The sequence below is a fragment of the Poecilia latipinna genome, unplaced genomic scaffold (assembly GCF_001443285.1).
Source record: "Poecilia latipinna isolate Pla-1442-1.1 unplaced genomic scaffold, P_latipinna-1.0 Scaffold960, whole genome shotgun sequence".
Classification (NCBI taxonomy): domain Eukaryota; kingdom Metazoa; phylum Chordata; class Actinopteri; order Cyprinodontiformes; family Poeciliidae; genus Poecilia; species Poecilia latipinna.
The window spans coordinates 353,234-380,117 of record NW_015113576.1 but is presented as its reverse complement, the minus strand read 5'-3'; the positions used below and the strand labels follow the sequence as shown (position 1 = coordinate 380,117).

The 26,884-nt window shown below is 42.8% G+C and overlaps 3 protein-coding genes across 5 annotated transcripts; all 3 read left to right on the top strand.

Annotated features, from left to right (window-relative positions):
- The first annotated feature begins 305 nt into the window (after window positions 1-305).
- Window positions 306-7,989, top strand: il11a (interleukin 11a). Its single transcript, XM_015049793.1, has 5 exons — window positions 306-687; window positions 1,437-1,594; window positions 5,206-5,301; window positions 5,456-5,617; window positions 6,427-7,989. Exons 1-5 carry the CDS (start codon window positions 681-683, stop codon window positions 6,604-6,606), a joined length of 603 nt encoding a protein of 200 aa, XP_014905279.1. The 5' UTR covers window positions 306-680; the 3' UTR covers window positions 6,607-7,989.
- An 885-nt stretch (window positions 7,990-8,874) lies between these two features.
- Window positions 8,875-19,689, top strand: znf628 (zinc finger protein 628). Of its 2 annotated transcripts, none has more exons than XM_015049786.1 (9): window positions 8,875-9,019; window positions 9,241-9,919; window positions 10,290-10,362; window positions 10,448-11,386; window positions 12,486-12,656; window positions 12,770-13,103; window positions 13,558-13,712; window positions 14,809-15,051; window positions 16,787-19,689. In XM_015049786.1, exons 2-9 carry the CDS (start codon window positions 9,528-9,530, stop codon window positions 18,668-18,670), a joined length of 4,191 nt encoding a protein of 1,396 aa, XP_014905272.1. In that variant the 5' UTR covers window positions 8,875-9,019; window positions 9,241-9,527; the 3' UTR covers window positions 18,671-19,689. The 2 variants fall into 2 exon arrangements, with proteins under 2 accessions (XP_014905272.1, XP_014905273.1); XM_015049787.1 differs by lacking the exon at window positions 8,875-9,019 and adding an exon at window positions 9,101-9,139.
- Window positions 19,690-20,657: 968 nt separating this feature from the next.
- On the top strand, window positions 20,658-24,562 carry nat14 (N-acetyltransferase 14 (GCN5-related, putative)). 2 transcript variants are annotated; one of them, XM_015049788.1, is made up of 4 exons: window positions 20,658-20,873; window positions 21,280-21,453; window positions 21,534-21,839; window positions 23,250-24,562. In XM_015049788.1, the coding sequence occupies exons 2-4, from the start codon at window positions 21,373-21,375 to the stop codon at window positions 23,691-23,693; spliced, it is 831 nt and encodes a 276-aa protein (XP_014905274.1). In that variant the 5' UTR covers window positions 20,658-20,873; window positions 21,280-21,372; the 3' UTR covers window positions 23,694-24,562. The 2 variants fall into 2 exon arrangements, with proteins under 2 accessions (XP_014905274.1, XP_014905275.1); XM_015049789.1 differs by lacking the exon at window positions 20,658-20,873 and adding an exon at window positions 20,881-21,019.
- Window positions 24,563-26,884: the final 2,322 nt, after the last annotated feature.

Below are 26,884 nucleotides of genomic sequence, written 5' to 3'. Positions count from 1 at the left end.
AGAAAGAGGGGGAGAGGGAGAGAGAGAGGGAGAGAGAGAGATGGGGGGAGAGAAAAAAGAAAACAACGGAACATTTTTTCAAGTTTCGCAAAAGGGAGACAGGCAACAGGGAGGGGATAAGGAAAGAGAGCCAGAGAGAGGAGGGAGAGGGAGGGTGTGTGTGTCTGCATGCGTGTGTGTGTGCGTGCGTGAGCGTGCGTGCGTGTGTATGTGAGTGTGTTTTTATGAATGAAGTGAGTCACTGCCGATGTGTCATAGGCCCGACGTCTTTATAAAGGAAGTTTTAAACAAGCCTAAACACTTCACTGCGCGCAAAAATTGGACTTACAACCATCTCATCCCTCTCTCTGCACTCCCGGTTGCCTCTTCTTTTTAAAAATATTTCCCCTCCTAACTGATCATCTGCCGCCCTGCACAGACTTACAGGGGCTTCTCTCAAACTTTTTTTCTACAAAGTTTGACTTTATTTGTTGACTTTTTATTTTCTCTCTCTCCGTCTGTGTCGGCGTGCGCATCCGTGTGCGCACCGCTCATCCAGTTGCGCACCCGGTCCTCTGAGTCCTGACAAGTTTTTCAGAGAAGCCCGGAGCACGTGACAGTCCCCGGACCTCAATTTATTTATTTAATCATTTATATTTATATATTTATTTGTTTTTATCCGCTTCTGGACCAGAACCAATATGAAACGTAAGTACTTCTTGAAATAATATTTAAAGAATGGGCTTTTTTTTTTTTTTCTTTTTTAACCCAGTTGAGTCTGGCAGCTAACTTTTTTTTTTTTTTTTTTTTTTACAAAAAAAAAAAATTTTTTGAAAATTAAAATATAAAGTCCTTGCATCTCTTTGGTGTTCGGCTTTATTCCAAGATGCAACAGTTAGCACTTTGTTTTTTGGGCTTTTTTTAATATTATTATTATTATTTCATTCTGGCTCGGATTCTTGTGGTTCACCTGTAATTATCGAGCAACATTCATCACTTGTGTCTTTTAATGCTTTAGTCTTTTACCTTGTATTTGAACTTGAAAGAACCAGGAGGGGTGGATGGGTGGAGGTGGGGGAATGAATGAGCCTACTGTTAGACTTTGGCTCCGTCTGTCTAATTTACACCATCGAGCTCACCTACCTATCGAGTTGCAGGTGTGACAATCAGCGGCATTCATAAGAAGTGATGGAGATATTCTGTGCCAAAGCTTTCTTCTGTTTTTTTTTTTTTTAAATCATTTAATGATGCGCGTTCAAGCCTGTGAAAACATGACTCTTGAGGATTCCTCTTGCCAAGTCTGGAGCCATTGTTTATGTTACAGCGCATTATCCGCCCTCCTCCTCCCTCAGAGCTGACAGCCGTGGCCTGAGGTCGTTATCATTATGGTGAGATGACAGCGCCTCTCCTCTAATTGCTTCCGGTTCCCCCCCCCCCCCCCTCCCCCCTCCACACAGTGCTGCTGGACTCCTCCTCTTCGCTGCTCTTGTCGCTGCTATTGGCTCAGCTGCCTGTGTTCACTTCTGCCTCACCTGTACCTCACCGGCGCTCCAGCGACCTGGACAAACTGTCCAACCAGACCCGAAACCTCATGAAGCTCACCCAAGAGCTGCTGGTGAGTGGAGATGTTGGCATGGTCGTTAGACTTCGCTGAAATGTTTATTTCTCGTGTGGGAGGGAGAAGGGGGACCACAGGTTGGTCCGTATAGCTCACAGCCCAAATTTCATTATGACCTAAACACCAACTGATTTTTTCTTTCTTTCTGAAAAGCAGCTAAAAATAAACACAAATGCTCGAGATCTGCTCTAAATGTGCCCATTTTGAACATTTCTAACATTTGTAGATCAGTGCTGCCAACAGTATCTGTCAGATGGGCCAAATGGGCAGTTGTCCAGGGCGTCATTAGAAAGAGTAACGCACATGCACCATTTTCTTTTTCTTTTTCTTTTTTTAATAAAAAATATGATTTTTCTGTTAGCTGTGGCTCAAAAACAAGTTCTATTGACACGTGTGTTTAGTAGTGTGTTTAGTAAACTACGGCAACTTACATCAATCTAGAGCAATTCATAATGTTGCCTATCAGCAAAGATACACAACATGTCTCTGCAAGAAACTAACAAGTTTGCTTGCGCGATAAGAAGTCTGCAGATGACACTGATTGGGAAACAATGAGGAGGAGAGTTCTGTTTCTGTTTCCTTAGATCAAATTGATAGACCCGGCTGCCTGACCCAGAGCAGAGGTACAGATTCAGACTGCACAATTTCTTTCTCTCCCTCTGACCCGATTCTGAACCTGATCCCCAGTTGTGACCCCCCATCTGGGGGTCACAGCCGTGACCGACGACCAGCAGTTTGCGATGCTGCTTATCATCTCATCCGCTTATTCCTGACAATGCTGTGACTCAACCTACATCATATAAGGAGCAAAAAATATATACGTCACGGTTTAGACGATAGACGTCCGTCCATACATTACCCAACACTCTTACCCTTGCAGGGTCGCCACGGTCGGCTGGTGCCTGTCTCCGGCGGTCTGGACAATACATAGTTAATCATTTATCATTAATTTAAGCTGCAAAGAGCTCAAAATATTCCCATGTCAGCTTTTAGTTGTTGGTAGTGTTTGTATATTTTCAAGGGATCTAGTTGTTCCTGAAAATAATGAGGTATAACAAATTTTTTTTTTTTCTAACCCCAAACACACTCCCACCTCAACTCAAACATAGGCAGCTCTCTTCAAAGCATGTTGCTTGACTCATGATAGACACTCGGGAACATTTTAGAGCAATATTTCGAGCTTTTTCTGCAAGCTTAAAAACATTTTTATGTATTTTTTCATGTATATATAAAGTTTTCCAGGTTGAGAACTTAATCCTTGGCTGAGCAGAAGATGGAAGTTATCAAATAATATGCTTCATTAGTAAAAAAAAAAAAAAAAAAATGTTTTTTTTTTTGTTTTGTTTTTTTTACATTTTACTGTTTAGACAATTATAGTGCTCTTGGGACCCCCCACTGATGTCCAACTTAGAGTGCCTGTGCCTCAGGCCCACTCTGCTGTTACTAATAGATCTTGGTGCTAATGTTAGGCAGCCCTTGCATCATGCTGTGCGCCGGTAACAGTATTCAGCTGCAAAATCCTGTGTGGGCCTTAAGCTGCTTTCTTTAATCACAGACTGCATGCTTAGATAATTTGACCGAGTGATCTCATTTTTAATCCGCGAGCAAGAGGAGGTGTGACTCAACAGCCTCCTGCTGCAGTCAGACTGAAGGAGGACTATCAGTGTTGCATTAAGGTGTCAACGAAGTTACAATTAGACGGAGAAACCACTTAATACCCTGGCTGCGCTAAATCACGGTTGAGTTCCCGCATGTTTCAAGCGTCGACGGGGCGGAAGCAGTTTTCTCTTTAACAAAACTTGCATATCATGTTTTTTCAATCTGCGAGTGTGGCCTAAATCGTATTTGTTGACAGTCAAGTGGGTAGGGAAATCAGATCGGAGGCCTGTGCCAGCAGCCGGCGATTGTGCGTCAACGCCGTGTTTTAACAGGTGAAAAGAAAGCGGGATCATATCTCCGGATCTCTGGTTACACGCCACTGATCTCGAAGCTATTTTTGCAATATGCAAAGCTTTAAACTCCCTTTGTTCATGGGATAAAAATCAAAAATAGCAACATACTCTCTCTAGTTCTGGGCATTAGATAGTGTTCAGATAGCGCCCGTGTGTCGCTTTGCCGCTTTAGAACAATGCCGCTGCAGCCGTACGGCCTGGAAACCAGAAATTAAAAAAAAAAAAAGCTACTGATATTTGGGGGGAAAGTTACACACAACATCCATAGAAAACTAATGTTTGTTTTAAAATTTCCACACTTTTTAGTGGAATTCCGCTAAAGTGGGGGCGAAGTCAGGAAAATAAATACAATGTGGAAAGTTCCTGCAAATAAGCAATGAGACGGACTTCGAGAAGAGAGAAACGTATGAGTTCTGACACGGTTCTAGATTTCCACTGTAACTAACTGTGTGTATGTTTATGAGCACATGTTGTCTATGTTGCAAACATGTCTTTATGCAGTTTAGCGCATGCACCTTTGTGGCTGTGCGTGCAATTAGCCGCCGCTGTGCTTGCGGTGCGCTGTTTGGTGTTTTGCTTTTGGTTCCTTACAGCAAAGTGGCTTGATAAAAATCAAAAGAAAGGTTTATCACATTCCCGCATTTGCATTCAGGAAGAAAAAGGCTGGATGCTCGGTTTTGTCGGTGGGTGAGGTCATGGTCGGCAGTGGAGAAGGCGAAGAAAAGCGGGACAAGAGGGAGAATTAGAAAAGCTAAGAACGCTGGAGGAAACAAAAATGACACAAAAAGATGAAGAGATGAGAAGGGCTGACTGGATGATGACGATCCGGCGACGCACGATGTTGCCCTGTGCACCTGGTTTGACACGGAGGGAGACAAAACAAGCACAAGAGAGCCCTTACGAAAGCCTTGATGGAGAGACATGAGGGACAATGAGCCACATTCATCCCTCGCAAACATCAACACAAACAACTGCAGGCAAACGAGGAAAACACATCACCGCAGGTTAAGGAAGCATTAAGCACATTCAGCCTTGTTTTATTCAAAACATTTCTCAGCACTCATCATCTTAATGTTGTTGTGTTCCCCTGTGCTGATTAGAAAATGACTCATGCCACATCACCCAGAGTTTTTTGAGTCCAGGGCTGCATCTTTGAATGCTAAAACGCTCTCCTGACGAGGACCCGACATACCTGCTGGCAGGTGGTTTATCGCCCTCTGCTGGCCACTATCAGCACAGCATCTGTTGTCTGAGCTAAAGTTGTCAACACAACTGCAACTGGACATCAAGCAGCACTGCGTCATTCCATCTTTTTATAGCCGTCACCCGGGAGTTTCCCTGCAGGCCTGTGTTGTCTATCCGACTTTGAGCTTTCTTAGTCACCGCATTGCGTTGTTATCCTCGCTCCAACCGAAAAACATCCTGTGGGTTCAGGTCATTTGCTGGTGCTGTTGACATTTTTGGTGGCTGAAAGTGTGTGAACTCACACTGACCTGTTTGACCCCCTCAAACAGTGCGAGCTACGACCACCAGAAAGCAGAGATGCAGCAGGGGATCCGGAATAATGCTTTCCTTATGTTGCCTTGCCTTGTGTCATTATGGATTAAATTGCACTGATTACTCACGGGCTGCTCTGTGTCTTATTTTGTCTTTCAGAAGGAGCATGCGTTTGACTCAGATGTGGAGTCGCACAGGTTCAGATCTCTGCCCGAAATGAGCAACAGATCAGCCAATGACCTCAGTAATCTTGAGGTAATTCTCTAATAATGTGCTTGCATGCATGTGTGGAGAGAGAGAGACACAGAGAGAGACAGAGAGAGACAGAGAGAGAGAGGGCGGGGCCTAACTCTGCCAGTGACATCTTGCCCTGCCTGACCCTAAAGTGGGCCTGTTTTGTCTTTTCCAGCTGAAGCCCACGCTCTCCCAGCTCCATGCCGACCTGAAGCTCTACGAACACCACTTTGAGTGGCTCAACCGGGTTTCAAAGAAGCACCAACACCCTGCAGTGCCCAAGCTAGTGGAGATGATCAAAGAAATGAAATCTCTCATCAATCTGCTGCACCGTCAGGTAAGCACACTGTGTCTAAAACTAATCATACACTCTTGGTATTAACTCTTACAATGGGGAGAATATGTTTTTAATATACCAATGTGGTAGATAGACCCCTACGCAGGCTATTGGGAGGAAATTCACACGTTTGAAATAAACCCAAATGATTAACACAAATACATCGATAAGATAACTTATTTGCCAAAGAAGAATGAAACTGGAAATAAGTATTTAAGATCAAATTGTATTAAAAGGCTTAGCAGAAAAGGGTTTTTTTGGTAATGACAGAGCATGCGTCTTCTTCCACACAACAGAGCCTCCCTCTGCTCTGATGTTCAGTTCTTTCCATAGATTTTCTATTTGACCATTCTTGCAGAGTTTCTTTGACTCTGCATGGGATCATTGTCCCTCTGTAAAAGCCCCTCTGGTTTTATTTTCAGAATTTTATCAAGAACATCTCTGTACATTTCTTAATTCATCCTTCTTGTGATTAAATGAACTCCGCCAGAACAATGCACTATGAAAGTCAGCCCCACACCATGATGCTCCCACCATCAAACTTCACTGTCGCTCTGGTAATTTTGGGAGGATGTGAAGCGTCATTTATTCGCCTTTAAGGATATAAGGATGAATGACCTCTGGTCTTTACATGTTCTGACATTTAAAGATCAGAACTTTGGTCCAGTATTTTACTGACGCCCCCAAACATTGTCCAGCAGACTTTAAATGTCATGCTGCCACTCCCATTACAAATATATTTACCAAGAACAACAGAACTACAATACACATTTTTTTCTCATTATGCCCTCTTACCTTCCCCCATGCAGATGCAGCGAATTGAAGCACCAAAGCTGACGAACCCAACACCCTCCCTCCCTCCTCACCTCCCCTATCACTTCGATGTCCTGCAGTCCAGCCATGAGCTCCTCCAACACTTCAAGCTCTTCTGCGACTGGGCATACAGAGCATTCCTCAGCCTCAAGCCCAAGGCTTCGGCGGTGCAATGATGACCCACGCAGCAGACGGCTGCAGGACCAGCACGAGGATTTCGTCCTCAACCAAACTGCAAACAGGACCATGTCAGTGTGCAAAAGAGGCCCAGGTGACAACATCAGTGCCATGTGTGTGTTGAAGAACGAGAGCCGATAAGGATGTGGCCTCACTGCAGCACGACCATCAAGAATCCCGTTAAAACTGTCAGACCACAAGCAAACACTTCAAGATTCTCCCGTTTCCCTTCTTATGGCCTCGCTTTGTGACCATCGTTATTTATGTATTTATTTATTTATTAACTGTTAATTTATTTATTTTTATATTTATTTGAAGTTGTATTGTGTCTCTCTAGCCTGTATCTCCTTACTAACGTGAATTTATTTGCCAATATTTTTTGTAATCTCTCCTGCGTTAAACTAGCTTCTCTCTCTGTTTCTCAAACAAAAAAAATTTAAAAAAGACAAAAACAAACAAAAAAAAACCCAATAGCACTTTTTCAACCTGCAGCTTCTACATTCTATTTTGTTTAAACTTATTCAATTTTTCATTTTTATTTGTCCAACCATGGTTCCAGTAGATGTAGCATCCGAGAAACTTCTCCCTTACAGTGGCATTAAAGTAAACATTTGTGCAAATGATAATGTTATCCCCACATGATGGCAAATATATACCACATAATAACTCACCAACCGATGCCTTATCAAGTTTTTTGCATCTATTTTTAAAATGTCCAGCCGATAACCAAAGAGAGGCAAACTCTTGCTTTGAACCAGAGACAGAGCTTCTGTTTTGCAATTCTGACTCGTCATGTACTACACAAGGAGGCGCGCGTATTTAACATTGTGGTAAAGTCATTTGAATGTGCCTTCTTGCTGAGCACTGATGATCCTGATTAGAGTCTTTGCACAAACCTGTTGGGATCAGCCTCTTGGATGAATGAGACGGCTGATTTTGAATTTGTGCTTTGGGCGAGAAAAGTTTTTATTTTTTTGGTTAAACACCCAAAGCCTTAAAATACTATGTATTGTGACACTAAGTTCTGTACAGGTGTACATAAATGTACAAGAATGTAAATTGTTGTATACAAGTGCTATGTGTATAATGTTTTCGATAAGAAAATGTAGATTACCGGTTTTATCACAATTTTTATTCATTCCTATTCTAGTATTTGTTACAGTATTGACTATTTATTTAAGTGACTTGGTGGAACTATTTATTTTGTGCTGCAGTGGAGCAAGTCTCCTTTCCTTTTTGTACTTTTATACAGTTTTTAATCTTGTTTGCTTGTATTGTACCATCTCGTTTAAGTTATTTCTGTCTTATCAAGATGCCTCCTCCACACACTGATTGGCCTCAATGTGAAACCTGCCTTGGTGAAATAAATGCTAAAGAATGTGTACAGTGCCTTTGACTACATCTTTGGTTTGCATGGCCTGCTTTGACACAACAAAACATGACACAACAAGTATATTAAAAAAAGTACTTCTAAAATTATATTTATATGCAATGGAAAATGGACAATAAGATTCAAATCTGGACTCTGGGTTGACCACTTGATATTCACAGAGTTGTTCTGCAGCCACTCCTCTGAGATCCTGGCCATGTCCTTTGGGTTGTTGTCCTGCTGAAAATTAAGCCATCAACCCAGTTTGAGGTCAAGAGCGCTTTTTCTACTTTAAATATATGAAAACATTAATTTAAAACAATTTGGAATAAGGTTGTAAAATAACAAAATGTGGAAAATGTGAAGACGTACGCATACAAACACACCTGCTTAGAGTTGCTTTTGTATTACAATAAATGAAACACTAACCAACATTTTGATGTGTAAATGACACACTTGGAAAGATGTAATGTTTCAATTGTTGATGTTTGTGTCTTTATGATGTAAAGCACTTGTTGTTGAAATGTGCTATGCAAATAAAATTTGAGTTTTGATTTGATATATATGAAAAAAATGCAGTGTTGAGGATTTGAGTTGAACTGAAGCTAACCACATTTGAATGAGGTCGATTGACATCAAATGAATTTGAGCCGAACTACATTACCCAGAAGTCTCCGCGGCGAAGGTAAGTAAACATATGGGTTGTGGACAAGCAAAACTTTATGAATATTTTTGACACATCTTACGCAAAATATTTAAGTATTTGAAATGAGTTTTCCGCAAAATTTTGTGTGGTCTGAATAATTTCGGTGATGCCAAATATTAATAATATTTTATGTTCGAGCTCCTGGCCAATGGTAATCGCTCATCTTTTCAGCGAGGGAGCCAATCACTGTGGGCCTTGTTGGAAGGCGGCGTCGGGTGGAGGATTGCTGTTAGTTTGCGCTGTGTTTATTGTTAAGGTTGTGTGGATTAGCACTGCAGTTCCCAGTTTATAGCCAAAACATCTATATTTTAGCTGCAAGATGAGTTAAAGCGGCGCGGTAAGTGCCGATTTAGTCCGTGTTGCTGTCCTTAGAAAGCAGTTTAACGTGGTTATTTTTTTCTTTACGTAGAGCCTGATTAGCTTAAAAAGCAGGCCACTCACTGCTGTTGTGATACTGGTAAAAATTATTTCTATATGTATGTGTTGACCAGCAGCTCTGAGTGAGGTTTTTGTTTGTTTCCTTTTATAACCAAATAGTGTCGTTTTGTTCATCTACAGCTGGCGTGAGAGGAGCCGAACAGCAGGGACGGACACATAGCTGACGGCCGGAGGAGGGAGGAACGTCTCCGGCCACAGAAGGGAGGAGTGGCTGGGAGCTGCACAATTTAAACCCGGAGCTACTGAGTGACCTGTCCCAGGGAAACCGGTTTCCATGACAACTATAGCTTCCTGTTGTTAGAACAGGATTTTAAAAATCACAATGAAGCCATGATCTTGCACCCAAGTTGATTCCCACCTACTTCCAAGTTTCACCATCATCTACATATCTCCAGTTTGATCTGCTAATGGCCAACTCTGTTGCCTTAGTCGTCCAAGCAGAACTCCTACCACCCCAGTCCGCACCGTCCCTCTCCGCCTTCCCATCCCTGCTGGGATCAGGAGAGGATGGGGCAGAAGACAGGGACGGAGGGCAGCTAGTGGATGGAGACAAGGGGGTCGTGGAAGGTGGAGAGGAGGTGGTCCTGGACGTTGTCACGTCGTCCGTGTCAGAGTCAGCTTCAGCTCAGCAGGCTGAGCAGTCAGAGCATCCTTTTCAGTGTCTGGACTGCGGGAAGAGCTTCAGGTGGTCATCCAGGCTGACCCACCATCAGCGCAGCCATAACAACGAGAGACCCTACCGCTGCAACCTCTGCCCCAAGGCCTTCAAGGGCTCCTCTGCTCTGCTCTACCACCAGCGGTACCCGTGTTAAAACTCATCTATAAAGCCACTAAAAGACTGTTACAGTGATTTAAAGCACATTGTTCATGCACGTCTTGTTAACTTCCACATTTCTCCACCATTTATAGTATGTTTGAAAAAGTATTTATACGCCTTCAGCTGTTTCACAGCTTATTAATACTGCAAACATCAGTGTAGTTTAATTGGGATTTTATGTGATGGATTAACAAAATAAAACGTAACCCTGAAAGGAATCTGTAAAGTGCGGAGTGAGAATAATGAGAGGGTTATGTTTTTTTTTTTGTTGTTTTTTTTTGTCTTCCATGATTTTAAGTGATGTTTACGATTATCTATACTGTTGTCCTAAACAATTGCTCTTATTTTCCAGGTCTCACTCAGGAGAGAAACCTTATAAATGTGAAGACTGTGGCAAAGCCTTCAAACGCTCATCTCTTCTCCAGGTGGCAAATTATTTTAAATCAAAGATCTTAAGGAGGGACAATGAGTGCAAAGTTTCACAATGTCTGTCTGCCTGTCTTCTCTCAGGTTCATCGGAGTATTCACACTGGAGTCCGGGCCTTCTTGTGCCCGTATTGCCCCCTAACTTTCAAATGGAGCTCTCACTACCAGTATCATCTGCGGCAGCACACAGGGGAATGCCCATACCCTTGTGACTCTTGTTCCAAAGCGTTTAAAAACTCCAGCAGCCTGCGGCGGCACAAGAACGTCCACCTTGGCCTCAAGCCGTACACGTGCTCGGTGTGTAACAAGTCTTTCACTCAGTCCACAAACCTGCGGCAGCACATGAGGATACACACAGGCGAGAGGCCATATGTCTGCAGCGAGTGCGGTCGAAGCTTCACACACTCGTCAAACCTGGCTTTGCACAAGAACTCTCACTCCAACCCCAACGCAGGAGTCAAGGAGGGGAAGCGGGCAGAGGACGGGCAGAAGGCGAATGAGGTAGTGGAGGTGGTGGTTGGGACAGAGGAAGTGACATCAACCATGTTGACAGACATGGTGGGATTTGTGAGCCAGGAAGGAACCGACGGAGTTGGCGTGGGGATGGAAGAAGTGTTCCTGTCAACCACTTCCTCTGGTCAGAACACAAGCCTTCTCCCCCAGCTGACCCTCGCTCCTTCCAGGGAGGACGTGTGCGCATCCAGGGCCATTGGGACGGAGGTCCACCTGAGCACCGACACCGGGGCCAGCATGCTGCTGTACAGCTGCGGCAGCTGCAACCACACGTTTGGCACAAGGACAGAGCTGGAGCAGCACCAGGCCATCCACATGGCTGGTGGCGAACACGACGCCAGTGGCGAAGCGGGGCACGGAGCAGGGATGGAGGTTGGAGATGGACTGGTGGGAGCCGGACACCTGCTGGCCGACTTTGAGGAGGTGGTGGAGACCACCACCGTGGCCGAAAGCGGACATACAACCGAGGTGCTCCTTGGTTTAGGAGAGGGTGTAGACGGCAGTAATGCTGTAAGTGAGAGAACTTCTTCCATTCTACAAGGCACATTAAGATACTGAAGCAGACAACATCTTCATACACATGAGTCCATTACATTACATGGGGATTTTATAGACTGAAATAGAGTAGGAGTTACAGTCCAATGGCACAGAAATAAGATCACTTTCTAGATGTGTCATATTGATTGACAGGGTCCAAAAGTCTCCTCATAATCTATTTTTACCCAGAAATGTTGAAATTGTAATGATGTGTTCAGTTGCATTTAATTTTGATTTGGTTTAGTTGATGTTGAACAAATGCCAAGCGGATAAATGCATTAAACTTTTTCTCTACCGTTACAAAAACCACTTACAGTGCGTCACATTAACAACGAAATGAAACGATTGCACTTAAATTATGAAAACAGACATGAAATGTGCGCCACTTGTGCATAATCAAATGTTTTAGTGTTTTGATCTGCAGGCTGAATCCGATCTCTGTTCCCAAAGTATAAGCTGGAATTATAAGCGCCGCTTAAGCAAAGTTTGGAAATAAAGGGACTTTTTTTTCCATTTGAAGTGATCAGAAGTTGGCAAGACTCTGAACTTGGGGCAGAGGGAGGAAATCCCGTCTGGTGCAGGAGCGTCTGGTGCCAGTGCGCTCCAGACTCTCCTGCACCAGACGTCATGTTCGTAACGATTCACTGTGCTGTTGGCTCCCGGGTTGCAACATGCATTTAGTTCAGAGTCCAGGTCCGAGAGGATACCCAGATGTAAAGACTTTTTTATTTATTGATGTCGTTATTTTTGCAACGTACGGTGTGCATAAATTTGAAAATGTCTGCACCAAGTGGTCACGGTTGCGAGTTGTAATCTGCCAAAATGAAATATGGCCTTCAGATTTGCCTGTCACTTAAAAAAAAAAAAAAAAAGCTAGTGCTCAGATGAGAATGTTTTTTTTCTCTGCTGATTGAGTGAATACAGACGCATGCCACACTTTTCAGATTTTAAAAACCATGCACTAAACTGCTGTTACGTAAGGTCCGTGAAACTTCAGCTGTTGAGTTTGGGTTGAGGATGTGTGTGTTTTGATATGCGTTGCTTTGTGTAATTTCCTTTGGTCTATCCTCAGAATGTGGGCGCCACCCAGACCCAGTTTGACCTGCTGCAGAGCTTCACCGAGGTGACTCAGAGCACCGAGGCCGTGCAGCCGGAGGCCAGAACCACATGGGCAGGGCTGTCATGTGGCTACTGCACTAAGACCTTCAAGACCAGCGCAGGCCTCAATAGACATGTGTCACTGGTGAGAATGACGGCTGTAGCCGTTGCCGTGAAGCAGTTGGTCGGAGCCCAACACTAACATTTATCTGTCTTGAAATAAACTTTATCTGCTGCGTTTCACTCTCGTTCCCCCAGATGCACTCTCTTTCATCGCAGTCACGCTCCCAGTTCAGCTGCTCCGCCTGTGACCGCTCTTTCCCTCTGCTCTCGTCACTCCTCACCCACCAGCACTCCCACACCCCGGAGCAGCGCCTGCTGGCCGAGGCGGAGGCTGAGATAGTGTGTCCGCCGTCCCTCTCCCTGTCTCTGCCCCTCCCCTCCTCCCCCAGCCAGGCCGACAAGCAGCAGGAGGGCCAGAGGGAGATCCATGTCGACATCATCGCCGTCGGTGAGGAGCAAGAGGAGCACCCGCCCAAACCAGCCAAAGCCCCAAAAAAGGCCGGATCCGGCAAAAGCACTCCTGCTGGAGGTAAATGCGTTCCCTAACACGTGCAAGTGTTGTACAAGGGCACCTTCTACAACATAATAGAAAAATGGAGCAGGTTTAAAAACATAATCACTTCAAACATCGGTATACCTGAAACCACTCTGTCCCGTCTCTGATCTTGGAGAATAAGAGCAAACTGTACTGAAATAAAGACTGGATGTGATCTGTCCACAATCTAGTTGGTATTTGATGATTTCTCAGAGCTTTAATTTTCTAGATTGGATCTTGAGATCACTTCTGAATTGGTGGCTGTAACACATCAGCTTCAGCTGCAATAAGTGAAGTGTTTCTATAGAAGCTGTTGACCGTGTCGATATTGAGAGTAACCAACCCTGCAGTAAAATTGCCTTAGCTTCCTCGCTCTTTCAAACTGGTTGTAATCCATTCTTTGAACTCAGTGACCCTGAACACGTTTTCCGTTTTTACTTTTGTACAGAGAGGCCGTACCGCTGTTTGGAGTGTGGAAAAGCCTTTAAGGGTTCCTCTGGGCTGAAGTACCACATGCGGGATCACACCGGCGAAAGGCCGTATCGCTGCACCGAGTGTGGAAAGAGTTTCAAGAGGTCCTCTCTGCTCTCGATCCATCAACGAGTAAGGCTTCCCCTAAACCCGGGGTCTGCAACCCACAGCTCCTCGGTGGCCCTTCAAAACTCTGGCCAAAAATAATAAACTATACAAAAATATATTTAAAATATATCAACAAAAAAAGACTAGTTCTGTTTTATTCAGTTTTTTATTTTTTTTTTGCATTTGGCTAGGATCTCTACAGAAGAATGATTTAAACAATTATTTTTTTATTTAATTCCTCCTGTTTGTCATTAGGACATAAACTACTTTTCCTTTCTTACTTTTGCAAAAAAATTTGGAGCATTTCAGTCAAGATAAACAGTTATATTCTCCAATTGAAAGTTCTGACATTTTTCCTTGTTCTATGTGGAATAAACTATTTTTACTGTGAGGCATAATCCTAACAGTCCCAGTTTTTCCACTATGCAGCATCATAACTCAGAAACGGTAATGATTTTGTCAGCACCAGGCTTTTCATGCTAATCGTTGGTTTTGGTTTCCTTTTAACAAGAGCCTGTGTTGAGAATTTCTTTTTATATATATATATATATATATATATATATATATATATATATATATATATATATATTTTTTTTTTTTTTAAAGAGGATCGACTTAAATTTGCTTAAAATAAAACAAAAAAACTTTTGTATGAGTTAATCTTAATTTGGTGCAACATATCGGGACCAAATCCCTTTTTTATGAATCTATTTGTGTTCCAGCAAAAAAGCAAAATCACCTTTATTGTCCAATCAGTTTTATTTATCAGCCTTTATTGTATTAATTCAAAGATCCCATTATCCCAGCATTCACACAGACTGGTGTGGGCTTTGGTAGTTCTCCCAGAAAAAGGTTCATAGAATATAACTGAACTAAAGAGATAAAAGTTTAAATATCTGACAATTAAAAAGAAGAAAACTATCAAGTTTAAAAGGACAAAAACAAATCTCTCCAACCACTGACTGGAGAATATCAAAATGTCTGGGGAAAAAAAAAATCAAATGGTTTGTTTCTGATAGGATACATGTGTAAACTGGACCATATCTGACACTGAATCTAATTTTTAATAGCACAGAAGTTCAAATATCAAAAACCCGTTCTCTATTTTCTTCATTCCCAGGTACACACAGGAGTCCGGGCGTTCCAGTGCCCCCACTGCCCTCTCACCTTCAAATGGAGCTCCCACTACCAGTACCACCTGCGGCAGCACACCGGGGAGAGACCGTACGTCTGCAAAGAGTGCGGCAAGTCGTTCAAGAACACCAGCTGCCTGCGAAGGCACAGTCAGATGCACTCTGGGCTCCGGCCTCATACCTGCTCCATCTGCTCCAAGTCTTTCTCCCAGACATCTAATCTCAAACAGGTCAGTCCAGCCAGGCCATGCGAAGGCATCGACCCTTCGCACATTGCCGTGTTACGACCCCAAACTTCAATGTGATTTTGGAATTTTTATGCAACAGACCAACACAAAGTAGCAGATGCACAGTGCTACTGACAGTTATTAGGTCAGTGAGCGTCTTTAAGTGTTTGTGCTTCTTTTTCACACTCTACAAACTTGGATGCTGATTGGATTGTAGTGAATTATATACAATTGTTGTGTGTATTTTGTGTTCTGAAGGAAGCTCTGGCTTAAATCAAGTTGTGCATAGCAATTACTTTTGTAATCGTTTATTGTGTAGATTATTCTCACGAGGAATTGGATAAAAAAAGATTACCATGTTGTTTAGGTTTTTCATTTAACCACTTAAGCGTTTTTTATGCAACATAAGAAATACATCAAAAGACGGAGTCAATTGGACGTCAAAAGGTGCTCAATAAGAGACTTTTTTTAACAGAATTTGAATCAGGTGAAGCTAAAATTGTTCTACTTGTCTTCTGGGTAAAATATATTTAAATACAGTTTTTTGTTTGGTTTTTTTAACTGCTTCTATTCCTCAGGCGACATAAGCTAAAAGGGGATTTAACTGGCACTGAAAAGACAAAAACAAAAAAAATTTCTCAGAGCGATGCTGCATGCTTTAAACAGTGAGATAGAGGCTGCGTCCTGATGTGGGCTGGGATTATTAAACATGAACTCAGTGAACTCAAAATCGGCTCCCAGAGGAGACGCACATTGGCCATGTTTTAAATGTCCGAAACGTCACTTTGTGCATTTTGAGTTGTTTCATTATTGTTTTTTAGCACATAAAATCAAACAAGTAAAATAATTTTTCAACATTTTTTCATTCAGTTGCATAATTATTGTGGACAATTATTGACTAAACTTACTTTTTTAAATATTCAGATCTGAGTCGAACTCTGGGATTGACTGAGAGTTCTGTGGTTGTTAAGTACTAAAATGAATCCTTAAAAATCTTATTTGTGCACACCGTGAAGCTGTGAAGTGGAAGAAAACAGCTAAACTGGTTTCAAAATGATTTACTTGTGGAGTGTTTCTACCAGCTTTACTCGTTTAGAAACTGACACCTTTACCCTTTCTACTCCACGAAATGGCTCCAACTCAGTCGGATATGACTGACACGCTGTGTAAACATCAACTTTCAAGTCCACCCATTTTCAAATCAACTCTAAACAGATCAGGGCATCCCCACAGCATGGTGCTGCCACCACCATGTGTTATGTTTAGTGTTAGTTTTTTGCCTCAAATAGCAAGTTGCAGGTTGGCCAGAAAGGTATATTTGGGACTCGTCTAACAACATGAAACCGGTTGAATGAGGAATTTTTTGGGCTGCTATATTTTAAGTGCCGTCCCTTCAGAATACTTTTAACCGGTTATTTATTAATTGGGCGATTTGTGAAGATAATTGGTTGGATTTTATTTAAGGGTATCAGCGTTAAAAAGGCCTAACTACATTTTTCGCACACTTTTCAAATTTTTATCTGTAGAAAACTTTGAAAAATTTGTTCCACTTCAACATTATTCACTTCTTTGTGTTGGTCTGATGAATAAAACCTCAATAAATTACGTTAAAGTCTGTGGTTGTCAACGTGACAAAATGTGCAAGTTCTGAGAAGCGCTGTAGGTTCTCAGTTATTGAAACCAAATGTCTTCACTGATCCTCATTTCTTTGATTTCCCTCTTACTCCTGTGGGAGCAGCATGAAAGAACGCATTCTGGCGAGAGACCGTTCCAGTGCACACACTGCAGTAAAAGCTTTACACACTCCTCCAATCTCCAGCTCCACCTTCGCACACACTCTACAAGCAAGGACTACAAATGCCCGTTCTGCACCAAGGGGTTCGTCATGCACTCCTACTTGCAGCGACACATCCGGACCCACGGGAACGGCGTTTCCCTCCCTGGCCCCGGCGGCGGCGGTAAGGACGGCGTGGCTGTGAAGGCCAGCGTGGGCGGAGTCACAACCACCACAACCCTGCTCAATCCCATCACCCTGGAAACCACGGGGAACAATGGCAGCCTGATCGTGTCCCAGCCAGCGCTCAATATTCCGCCCAACACGTCCCAGAACTACTTCATGATTCAGACGGCGAACGGCCTGCAGCTCATCCCCCTGTCACCACCTGCTCCTGCTCCTCCACCTCCCCCACCACCACCACCACCACCTCCTCCTTCCCAGTCGCAAAACTTTCTCCTCCTTCAGTGTCCCTCCACGAACGGCAGCCAGTCCAGGCTGATTCTCGTCCCCACGGCGAACAACCCCCCGCCAGCTCCAGATCCTCAGTCCCTTCCCATCCTTCAGACCATACAAGCATTCCAGCCCGTCCTCAGCCAATCGCAGACCCAGATAGCCCAGTTTCCAGCCGTATCCCAGCAACAGCAGCACGCCAAGATCATCATTACCAACACTGTGCAAGCCCCTGTTGCCACGGCGAACCACAGCCTCTCGGCCCTGCTGACCAAGCCCATTTTGGGGAAGAGCACACGGACGGCACGAGGCCGGCGCGGCCGCAAACCTAAAGCCGCTGCGCAGAAAACGGCTCCGACTGCAGGTGGCGCCGTCCCAGCGGCACACTGTAACACAGTAAGCAACACTAAGATGGTCACTGTTAATAACACTAACACAGACTCGGATCTGTCCTGCCAAAAGCGCACAGCCTCCATAGCTGTAGCCTCCACAGAGGCCACCGCAGAAACCACAGGGTCGCTTCCTGTTACACCAGAGGATACCCCTCATTCGTCTTTGGAGCAAATTGGGAAAGAGGGAACCGTAGCGGAGAAACAGTTTGTGTTGTGCTTCGAAAACGCGGAGCAACAGAAACAGGGAGCGAACATTGAGGAAGGTGGCGACCCGTACGTGTTGCAGTTTGAAGGGAATCCATCAGGGGAGGCAGATCAGGAAGGAATCGATGGAGATGGCAAGTCCATTGTGTTACAGTTTGAGTCAGGCGGACAAGATGAAGGGGAAAAGGGAGGGAGTAAGGAGGGGGTGATGTCACTTCTGCATGAATGGGGTGAGGGAAAGCAGGGTGGGAGTCAGACAGTTGGGGAGGGAAGCCAGGGGGAGTCGTACGTCCTTCATTTCCACACCGAAGCTCAGCAGAGTTCGCCATCGAGTTCTACGTTTGGTCAAGGACAAGACAGCAGCGTCGAGCTGTCCTGCGCGCCCACCCAAGCGTTCGTCCCCATCAGCGGACAGGAGGTGGTGTTTGACCAGATGGAGCCGGAGGGCGAGCGGGGCGTGCAGATGATAGCGCTGATCGAAGGCGAGGGGCAAATGATCGGAGGAGACGGGGCGGGCTGCGACACGGAAGCCGGCGCCATGGCGGAGGACGAGGGAGGCGTGAAAAGCATCTTCCAGCTGGAACACGGAGACGAAATCGTCATAATCGAGGTCAGCACCAGCCAGCTGCGAGGTGAGGAGCAGGAGGAGGAGGAGATCTCACCGAACAGCCACGTGAAACGTGAAGGCGCAACGACGGAAGAGTCGGCAAAAGAGCACGACTCGGCAGAAACATCAGCCGAAGACTCGAGAAGAAACTGCACTGTGTCAAACTCTGAGGAGCTGAAGTTCTCCGAGTGAGAACCGGGTTAGTGGGAAGGGGAACGACTCGCTTTGTGAGATGTTTGGTAGCACTTTAGTCATTTGAGTTCTCCTGGAACCGAGAGCGAACATGCAGTTAGAGGAGTGTTGTGTTGTAATGCCATGGTGCCACTTTCTAGAAATGTTATACATTCAAAATAGGCGAAAACATGGAATTTATATTATTCATAAACACATTAGTTAAATTATACTGTCACAGGGCAGCTTGATGAAGTAAGTATGATTTTGTTCAGTGTTGTATAGGGGACGCTTTCTTTACAGTGTTGATAGCAAATAGTAAGTAATTAATAATAAAGCTGTTAATATATTTTATTGTTTGGGTTATTGAGCAACAGACGAAGGCCATTGTGTTGACTGTGAATGTCGAAATGAAATGTGGAGAGGAATGAAGACTAGACGGTATCGCTAGAGTTTTGGGATTTTATATTGCGACAACTCAGAAATTCTAAATTCCCACTGGCGTTTGAATGCAACATTGCTTTCCATTTGGTGTAAAACCTGAAAATAATTAAATGATTTTTCTTTTTTATTTAGTTCTGACTGCAGTTACAGTCCTATCAAATCAGGATCAGAAGCTATTTCCTCAGTACAACTATCTTTAGTAATCCCTTATTTATTTATTTTTTTTTCTACTGACAAGCTTTTTTTAAATAAATATTTTTCCATGAAATTTCACTGTAATTTACAACAAGAAAAGTGAATAGTACAGCCAAAGATCAATTTGTTGTATCAGCCCTATAATTTGAAACAGCTCAACAAACCAAATGTCCTGATAAACACATGAACATGTTGGGATGCTGCTGTCCTGGATGATCATGAAAACACAACGTTTTATATTGTTCACTTGAGCAAAAAGCTAAAAGAGTGCAATTTTGAAAAGCTTCTATTACTTCTTGTTGTATGTATTGTTCTCTGCTTATACAAATGTACCCTTTTTTTATATAAATGCAAACCTCTTAATGTGGACATGTGAACTATTAAAGAAGTTTAAAAAAAAGTAAGATCAAGTTGCAGAAATTTCCATGGATACATTTTTCAAAATGTTCAATAAAACGTTGCTAGATTTGAAAAAAAAAATACATTTACTATATGGTGTTATTTATATTTATTTCTGTTAATTTTGATTATTATTATTGCTTACAGCTAATAAAAATTAAAAATTCAATTTTCAGAAAATTAGAATCTAAATAAAACCTTTTCTTTTTTAAAAAAAATATTAAGATATCAGCCTGCTGGAAAGACACTCTTCCTCCAGACTCTGGATCCTTGATCTTCAGACATGATTTAAAACATTTACTTTCATCTAAAATTACTCAACAGCGGTTGAGTCCTCCTTAGCTACACAGGTAAGAAGCTTCTGAATGTCTGATTTGGGAGTGGGGTTAAACTTTTCACTGCGACAATTTTTCCCTCCACTCAACTTTCCATTAAAATGTTTGGATACAGCCCACTTCTTGAGCAGTGACCTTGTGCAACTTACCTTCCTTGTGAAAATATGCCAGTGAATGTCAAGTCAGCAGTCATTATTGTGTGGTAAATAATATTTATGTCTGAGAATTTTATTTTATTTTTTTAATGAGCTGTAAGTCACAAAACAATCTGATATCTGTATTTTTACAGGAAATATTTTAAACAAAAAAAATCATATTTGGTGTAAGTGAGGGAAAAGTGTTGGCAGTCTTCTTTCAGCCGGCTGACGGGGAGTGTGCAGCAACAGGTAGAGGGCAACAAGTAGCCAGCCATAAATCTGCCTGACAAGGGTTTTACTAATATTACACTTCGTTAGTACATTAAAATCTGCACTGTTAGTAAACTTTTAGTTCCATATGGTCATAAAAATGTAAGTAAATTTTTTTAAAACATAAATCGGGCTTGTAATGCGCATTTCCAGTCATCTTCATTAAATATTTAAGTGTAACAGGTAAAGTTGTCTACGCAGTTGGGTATTCCGGTAGAGTCTGCGCACTGCGGGTCCTACGTACGCAAATGGCGTAAATAGATCCAGATACCACTCGAAAATGGACCGTAAAACAGAAATAGGTTGGATTCAGAAATGCGCTCTTTTCGTACGCAGAGGCATTGTGGTCATTCAATAAGATTCACGCGGACTGTTGACAAACAGAAGCTCTTAAGTTGTTTATTTACGGCATCTGAGCTGGATTTGAGCCGCAACGTGCAGAAGGTAAGCGGAGCCGTGGTGGGTGCAGAGCTGCTGCAGTGTTACGGAATGACCATATATGGGGTTGAACCAGATCATTTAGCTCTGATGGTAGCTGCGGGAAGCTAAAGCGAAGGGGAGCAAAATAAACAATAATGATACGACATAAGGTAATCCATCATAATCCTCTGCTGGCTCAATTATTTGAGGCTATCTTGGTTGCAATGCTACAACTGTTCATGTCTCACAAAAAAAACCCCGCAAAAATACATGAAGTCATTTAAAATTAGAAAAAAATATGTATATATTTGTGCTAACCAGTCTATCAGTCATAGGCTAAACTGGGATTTGGATGCATGTCCTAGCATAAGTTCAGTCTTTTCAAGTGTGTGCTTTTTAATCATGCTTTCCTCACTAAAATGTGTTGCAGGCTGTTTGCATGTTGTGGATGCTGGGCTTCACAACACACCACAGGTAGAGTCAGTGGTGCCAAGGGCCTCCTATCAAAGCACAAGCACTGAACATGGTGAGGCTGGAGTTGGACCAGGTGGTCATGAGGAGGATGAAGGAGGACGACATTGAAGTAGTGAAAGCCCTTGTTAAGGTTTGCTGAGTTCCTTTCGTTCAAAAGCTATCCGTATATTTTTTTGGATGCTCTTTCAGTTTGACTCTTTTTCCTACCAGGAAGGCTGCGAGGGCACAGAGAACCGTCTCATCTTGCACATCCTCACACGTCCGCTCTGCCTTTTCATCCTGGCTGTTTTCTCCTCCATCCTGCGCTGCCTTGTTCACTCCTTCATCCTGGCCCTCGCTATCCCTGTGTTCCTGCTGATTGTTTTTCTCAAGATCACCATGCCACGGTCGACGGGGGTCCTGGGCAGCAGCCGCCCCTACTGGGACTACGTTGGCAGTAGCTACAGAGGCCAACAGGACGAGACGCTACAGAATCCCTACTGCAGGATCAGTGGGAAAACACCAGGAACAAAAAAGGTGATTGTTGCCGAAAATACGTTGTGTTTGCTTAAATGTGCATATATATTTTTTATAGATTTTCATTTGTGTCCAGGCATGTAGCTCGTGTTATTAATTACCATGATCATGATCAACACTGAGAGACAAGAAACAACATGATGCACAAGGCAGTCGGGAATGGTGCTGAAAGTTTCCAAAGAGTGATGAAATTCACGCATGACAAATTGGCCACCGTGGAAAAAAAATACAGCATAGTCTAAAAGCTCCAACTTCAGTTTATAAAATGAAGATTTATATTATAATGTATCCAGTAAGTATGATGGAGTAAGGACAAATGATTTCAGGTAGCAATAGCTTGGAGATCCAACAAACTGGCCCCCCAACGAGGCATTTAAAAGCACCAAGTCTATTAATAAAAAACCGGTGTGATAAATGGCTACTTATGACAAAAGTTGTCATTTAAAACATTAAAATTATTTATGTATTACCCACACACATCAGCAAAATGGCCTACGTTTTATTAGCCAACCAAGCAAATAGTCATGCAAGTCTCACTTTAATACACACAGTTTGTTTTACTGACGGATGTTGCACCACAGTAATGTAGATGTCAACGGTTTATTCTGAGGACATCATCTGTCACTCTATAAGTCCGTTCAAAGTTAGCTTCCCTACAACAACAAGTAAGTTCTCCCTAGAATGTCCTTTCAGGAGCATGATGCACATTGACAACTGAATGAAAGATGAAGTATCACTCTTTTATTTGGCTCACACACTATGGAAAAATAAATATTTTGTGCTGACATAGGATCTATTAAAACACAAGACAGCTGCAAAAAAATCCACATTTACTTACCTGAAAATCCCTGCATGTGCACAAAAAACAGCTACGGTTGCCTTGGTGATCTGTCTGTTAACTCCCAGCTTGAACGGTCTGTTTTGTGTCCTCTTTCCTCAGGTTTGGGTTATTATTTCACTTAATCCAAGATTCAATTTGTTTCATAATCCTGAGGCAAAAAGTATTTAAAGCAGAAAAGCTACTTTTGGGAGAGTGAGGACAAATCAATGAGTCTTACGCACATTTCCTGTGTACAGTCTCTTTGTAGAAGAACTGTTCACTACATCTTTGTGCTGTGCCACCGATAAGCGGCCACACGTCCGTTCAACATGCCCCTATTGAAAAAAATAAACAGTCTCTTCTCCATTTAAGGGCTTCAAGATGGTGGGGTAACAGATGCTATGTCATCATTATTATAAGAAAGAGCATTCACTTTGATAACGCAGAGACTTGATTTGTGTTTCATGCTTTTAGGTTTTTCAATGACTTCCGTCTCTAAAATACGGTGCTGTCTGGTCACTAGCGTTCGCATCCGAACGTCGCACGCATGTAAAATCTCGTATTTTTATTTATTTTTTTTTTTTGTTCAGCAACGGCGCAGAATTGGATCTAAAGACAAAGACAAGGAAACATCTTCAGAGAAGATCACTGAAGAGAGAGAGCAAGCAGCAGGTCAGGTGTGGGTGGCAGACTGCGAAGGGGATATCGTGGGCTGCGTCTTCCGTGAGAGCGAGACGCGTCCGAGCGCGAGGAGGATCTGCAGGCTTGTGACGGGCTGCTGGTACCGCCGGGAGGGTCTGGGTCGTCTCCTGGTCCAGAGTCTGGAGCTGAAGGAGAGGGAGAGCGGCGCACGGAGGGTGTACGCGCACGTCCCCTACCCGTCCAAAGTAGGCGAAGCCTTCTTCAGGAAAGTGGGCTATCGGCAGCTGGGAGAGGCGGCTGATGAAGAAGATGACGATGAGATGAAGAACGAGACCCCAGAGAGAGGTTTTATGGGGTACCCTCTCACTAAGGTGTTCTACAAGGACTTGTGATTGACCATCGAGTCAAAGCGATTAGGATAACGGCACACGTTTTACTTGTTTTCGCTTGAATTATGCGATATTAATGAAAGTATTTATTTATTTATCATGTGCGTCGGCGCCATTTAATAATAAATGACATCTCCATTTTTGATGAAGCAATCGGTTTCTCTTTGTTTTCTCAAGCAAAAAAGACATAGCAGAGTCTGAGATGTGCTGTACTTTGCACTCGTTTGATCAAGTAAATCATTTCTGTCGAGTCTGTCTCTAGCTTGCATCCACGCGTCTGTTTCGTCAAGCACTTCAACGCCAACAACGCGATGCATCTGAGCGACCGAAGGCGTTCGCTCTGGTGTGAAACGATACAGATGTGTAGGTGTTTGTAGAGTTACTGTAGAGGAAGTGTGTGTGGTTTATGTGAATGTGCAGAATTTATCTGCCTTTATCTCAGCGCTCCTTGTCTGTCACTGCTCACCTTCACACACACACAGAGATTGTGACTCTGCAGAAACAGATGCTCCCTTTTGTTTCGGTAATAATTGCAGTTTTCTTACATTTCAGATATTGATCAACAGGTTTTATATTAATTCTTAAATGTTTGTGGTATTCAAAGGATTTTTTTTTTTCATTTTAAAGAAAGCGCAATCTCAGTTTTTTTTTTCAGTGAAATGTTGCAACATTTAACTGTATGATGCCTTTTGAAAGTATTTGCACTCCTTGAGCTTTTACATATTTTGTCACATCAAAATCATACATTTCTATGTGGTATTTAAGGATTTTGTCATGAGACAGACAAACTCAAGATGGCACACAACTGAGAAGGAGTAGGAAAATGATGCATGTCTTTTAAGAATTTTTGCAATTAAAAATCTAAAAACAAATGTACTATGCATTTATTCTTAGTCATGCCCTCCACAAATCTGGTCAGAAGAAGGCAAAAAAAAAAAAAGGTTTTCAGGTCATACAAGCCTGAAATTGAACTTTCTGACCTAGATGCAGACACTGTTTGTTCTGAAAAACTACCACTGCACATGAACTGGAAGTCTGCAGCCCTGTGATAAAAACCTGGTGGCAGCATCCTTATGAGGAGATGTTTTCCTTTATCTGCGTGAGGGAAGGTGGAGTCCTTATTTCAACCCTGCCGCTTTGCAATCATGCACTGGCCTATAATGCATATACTAGAAGAGACACATTAAAGTTCATGGTTGTAACATAAAGAAATGGGGAAAAATGTTCAAGAGGTATGGATACTTTTGTAAGGCAGATAGTGTATGATTTTAAGGATAAATGTTGCAGCCCATGATTGCCACAACATTGTAAAGATTAATTCCAAATATTGCAGGTTTCATTTTTGATCGTTTATAATTTATAAATCAAAGTGCAATGCAATAAACATGCATACACAAGGCCTCTGAGTTAGGCGTGAGTGTGGTTTGCAGGTGACTGTCAGTTTATGTGAGAGTGAAAATGCACACAACCCTCCCCCCTGCCTGAGGCTAACCTTAATATGGTTAGCAGCCCTCATGTTTTCCTCAATGCGAACCTAGCCTCCTCCTAACCACAGACATTGTCATTGCAGCGCCAGTGCGGCACCAGTAAACACCACAGGATGTCTGTACGATGCACACGTGTGTGTGAGAAGGAGGTACTTGACACCTGGTGTGGAGACAAAAATAGGCTCCAAGTGAAATGCAAACTCATGCATGCTTCAAAATGCTTTAAAAAGTGCAAATGAGAAAGATTGGAAAATAGCGAATGCAGTGTTGGATCCGTCAAGTTGTGTCTCCTTGAAGCGATTTGCATAAAAAAAAAGCATAAATTTAAATGGCTCAACTCAATTGGCACAAAATGCCACTTTTTATTGTAGCTGTAACCTCAAAATTAGTCAGACCTTAAACGACTAGCATCTTTAGTGTTTGCTTCACCATCCTTAAGCTGTTGTGACTTGCTGCAAACCTGATTCATGGATGACACCAGTTTCTGGCTGCATTCCTGAAATTGCATTGGCAAACTAGACGTTGGTTAATATTCTTGGGTCTGTGTGCTGACAGCAAACATTTCAAATCCCTTCAGAGATTCTTAATGAACTACGAGTCAGTCGTAATCATAAACGCTCCACTATCTGCTGGAACATTTGCTAAAACAAAAGCTTGATGGAAACAAAGCGCCTCCACCCAGGGCATCACTGAGCACGCGTCCTTGTAGGTACGATGTTCTTTTCCCTGCTTCGTTCTTCCTCCTCCAGACATACCATCGATCGGAGAAGCGAAGGTTTGGTTTTATCGCCCCACAGAACAGAATCCTCAAACCTCACAGGCTTGTTTTAACAGTCTCGAACAAATTGGAGCTCAGTTTTCTGGTTGTTAACGGTGAGTTGCGGTGCAGATCTTGAAGTTCAGGCTTGGCACATTTCATTTTTGCGCTTCACTGAAACTCACTGCTTGGTGCATGTGTCTTGTAATCAGTGGAGGCTTTTTGACCACCTGAATCCTGAGGAAACTGGCCGCAGCCCTTGATAGCTCCTCAGCTTCCAGGTTTAGGTGGAGTAACGACTCTTCCTTTATCTTGAAATTTTAGCAAAAATACTTTCAGCTATTCTTTTAAATCCTTTTATTTCTTTGTGCAAGGCAACAATCCCTTTTCTGATCTTCCTACACAATTTTCTTTCCATATTTCTGATATAGAATAAGACATTATGAACAACATTCCAGGTGTTTCGAAGTGTGACATCTCTAGCAAAACTAAACTACAGATGGTCTGGATTAGTTGCGCCCCGGCTCATTATTCAGGAGGTATGAATAGTTTTCTGACAGCAGCACTGAAAGTATTCAGAGTTGAATAAAATCATTACTATTTAAATGGTTTATATGTAATTTATACCTGAACAATTTAGAGTTGTTGACAACCACATTTGTAGTTGAAGTCGAACAATTCTAGTTGCAATTGTAACAACTTCATCTGCTATGTATCTTCTACAAACAAAAAAAATATATTTTCAACACTTTTTGTTCATTTCCTCATTACTGTCAAACTGCAGACACCTGTAAGCTGGGCCTCTACCCGCCAGATATGTAGCTATTATTGTTGTCAGGAAACAGATGTGAGTTCACACACTGGAAAGAAAGTCTGTTTGTAACTGTGGTCATATGCGTCTGCACGGTATGGCACTGTGTGTGTGTGTGTGTGTGTGTGTGTGTGTGTGT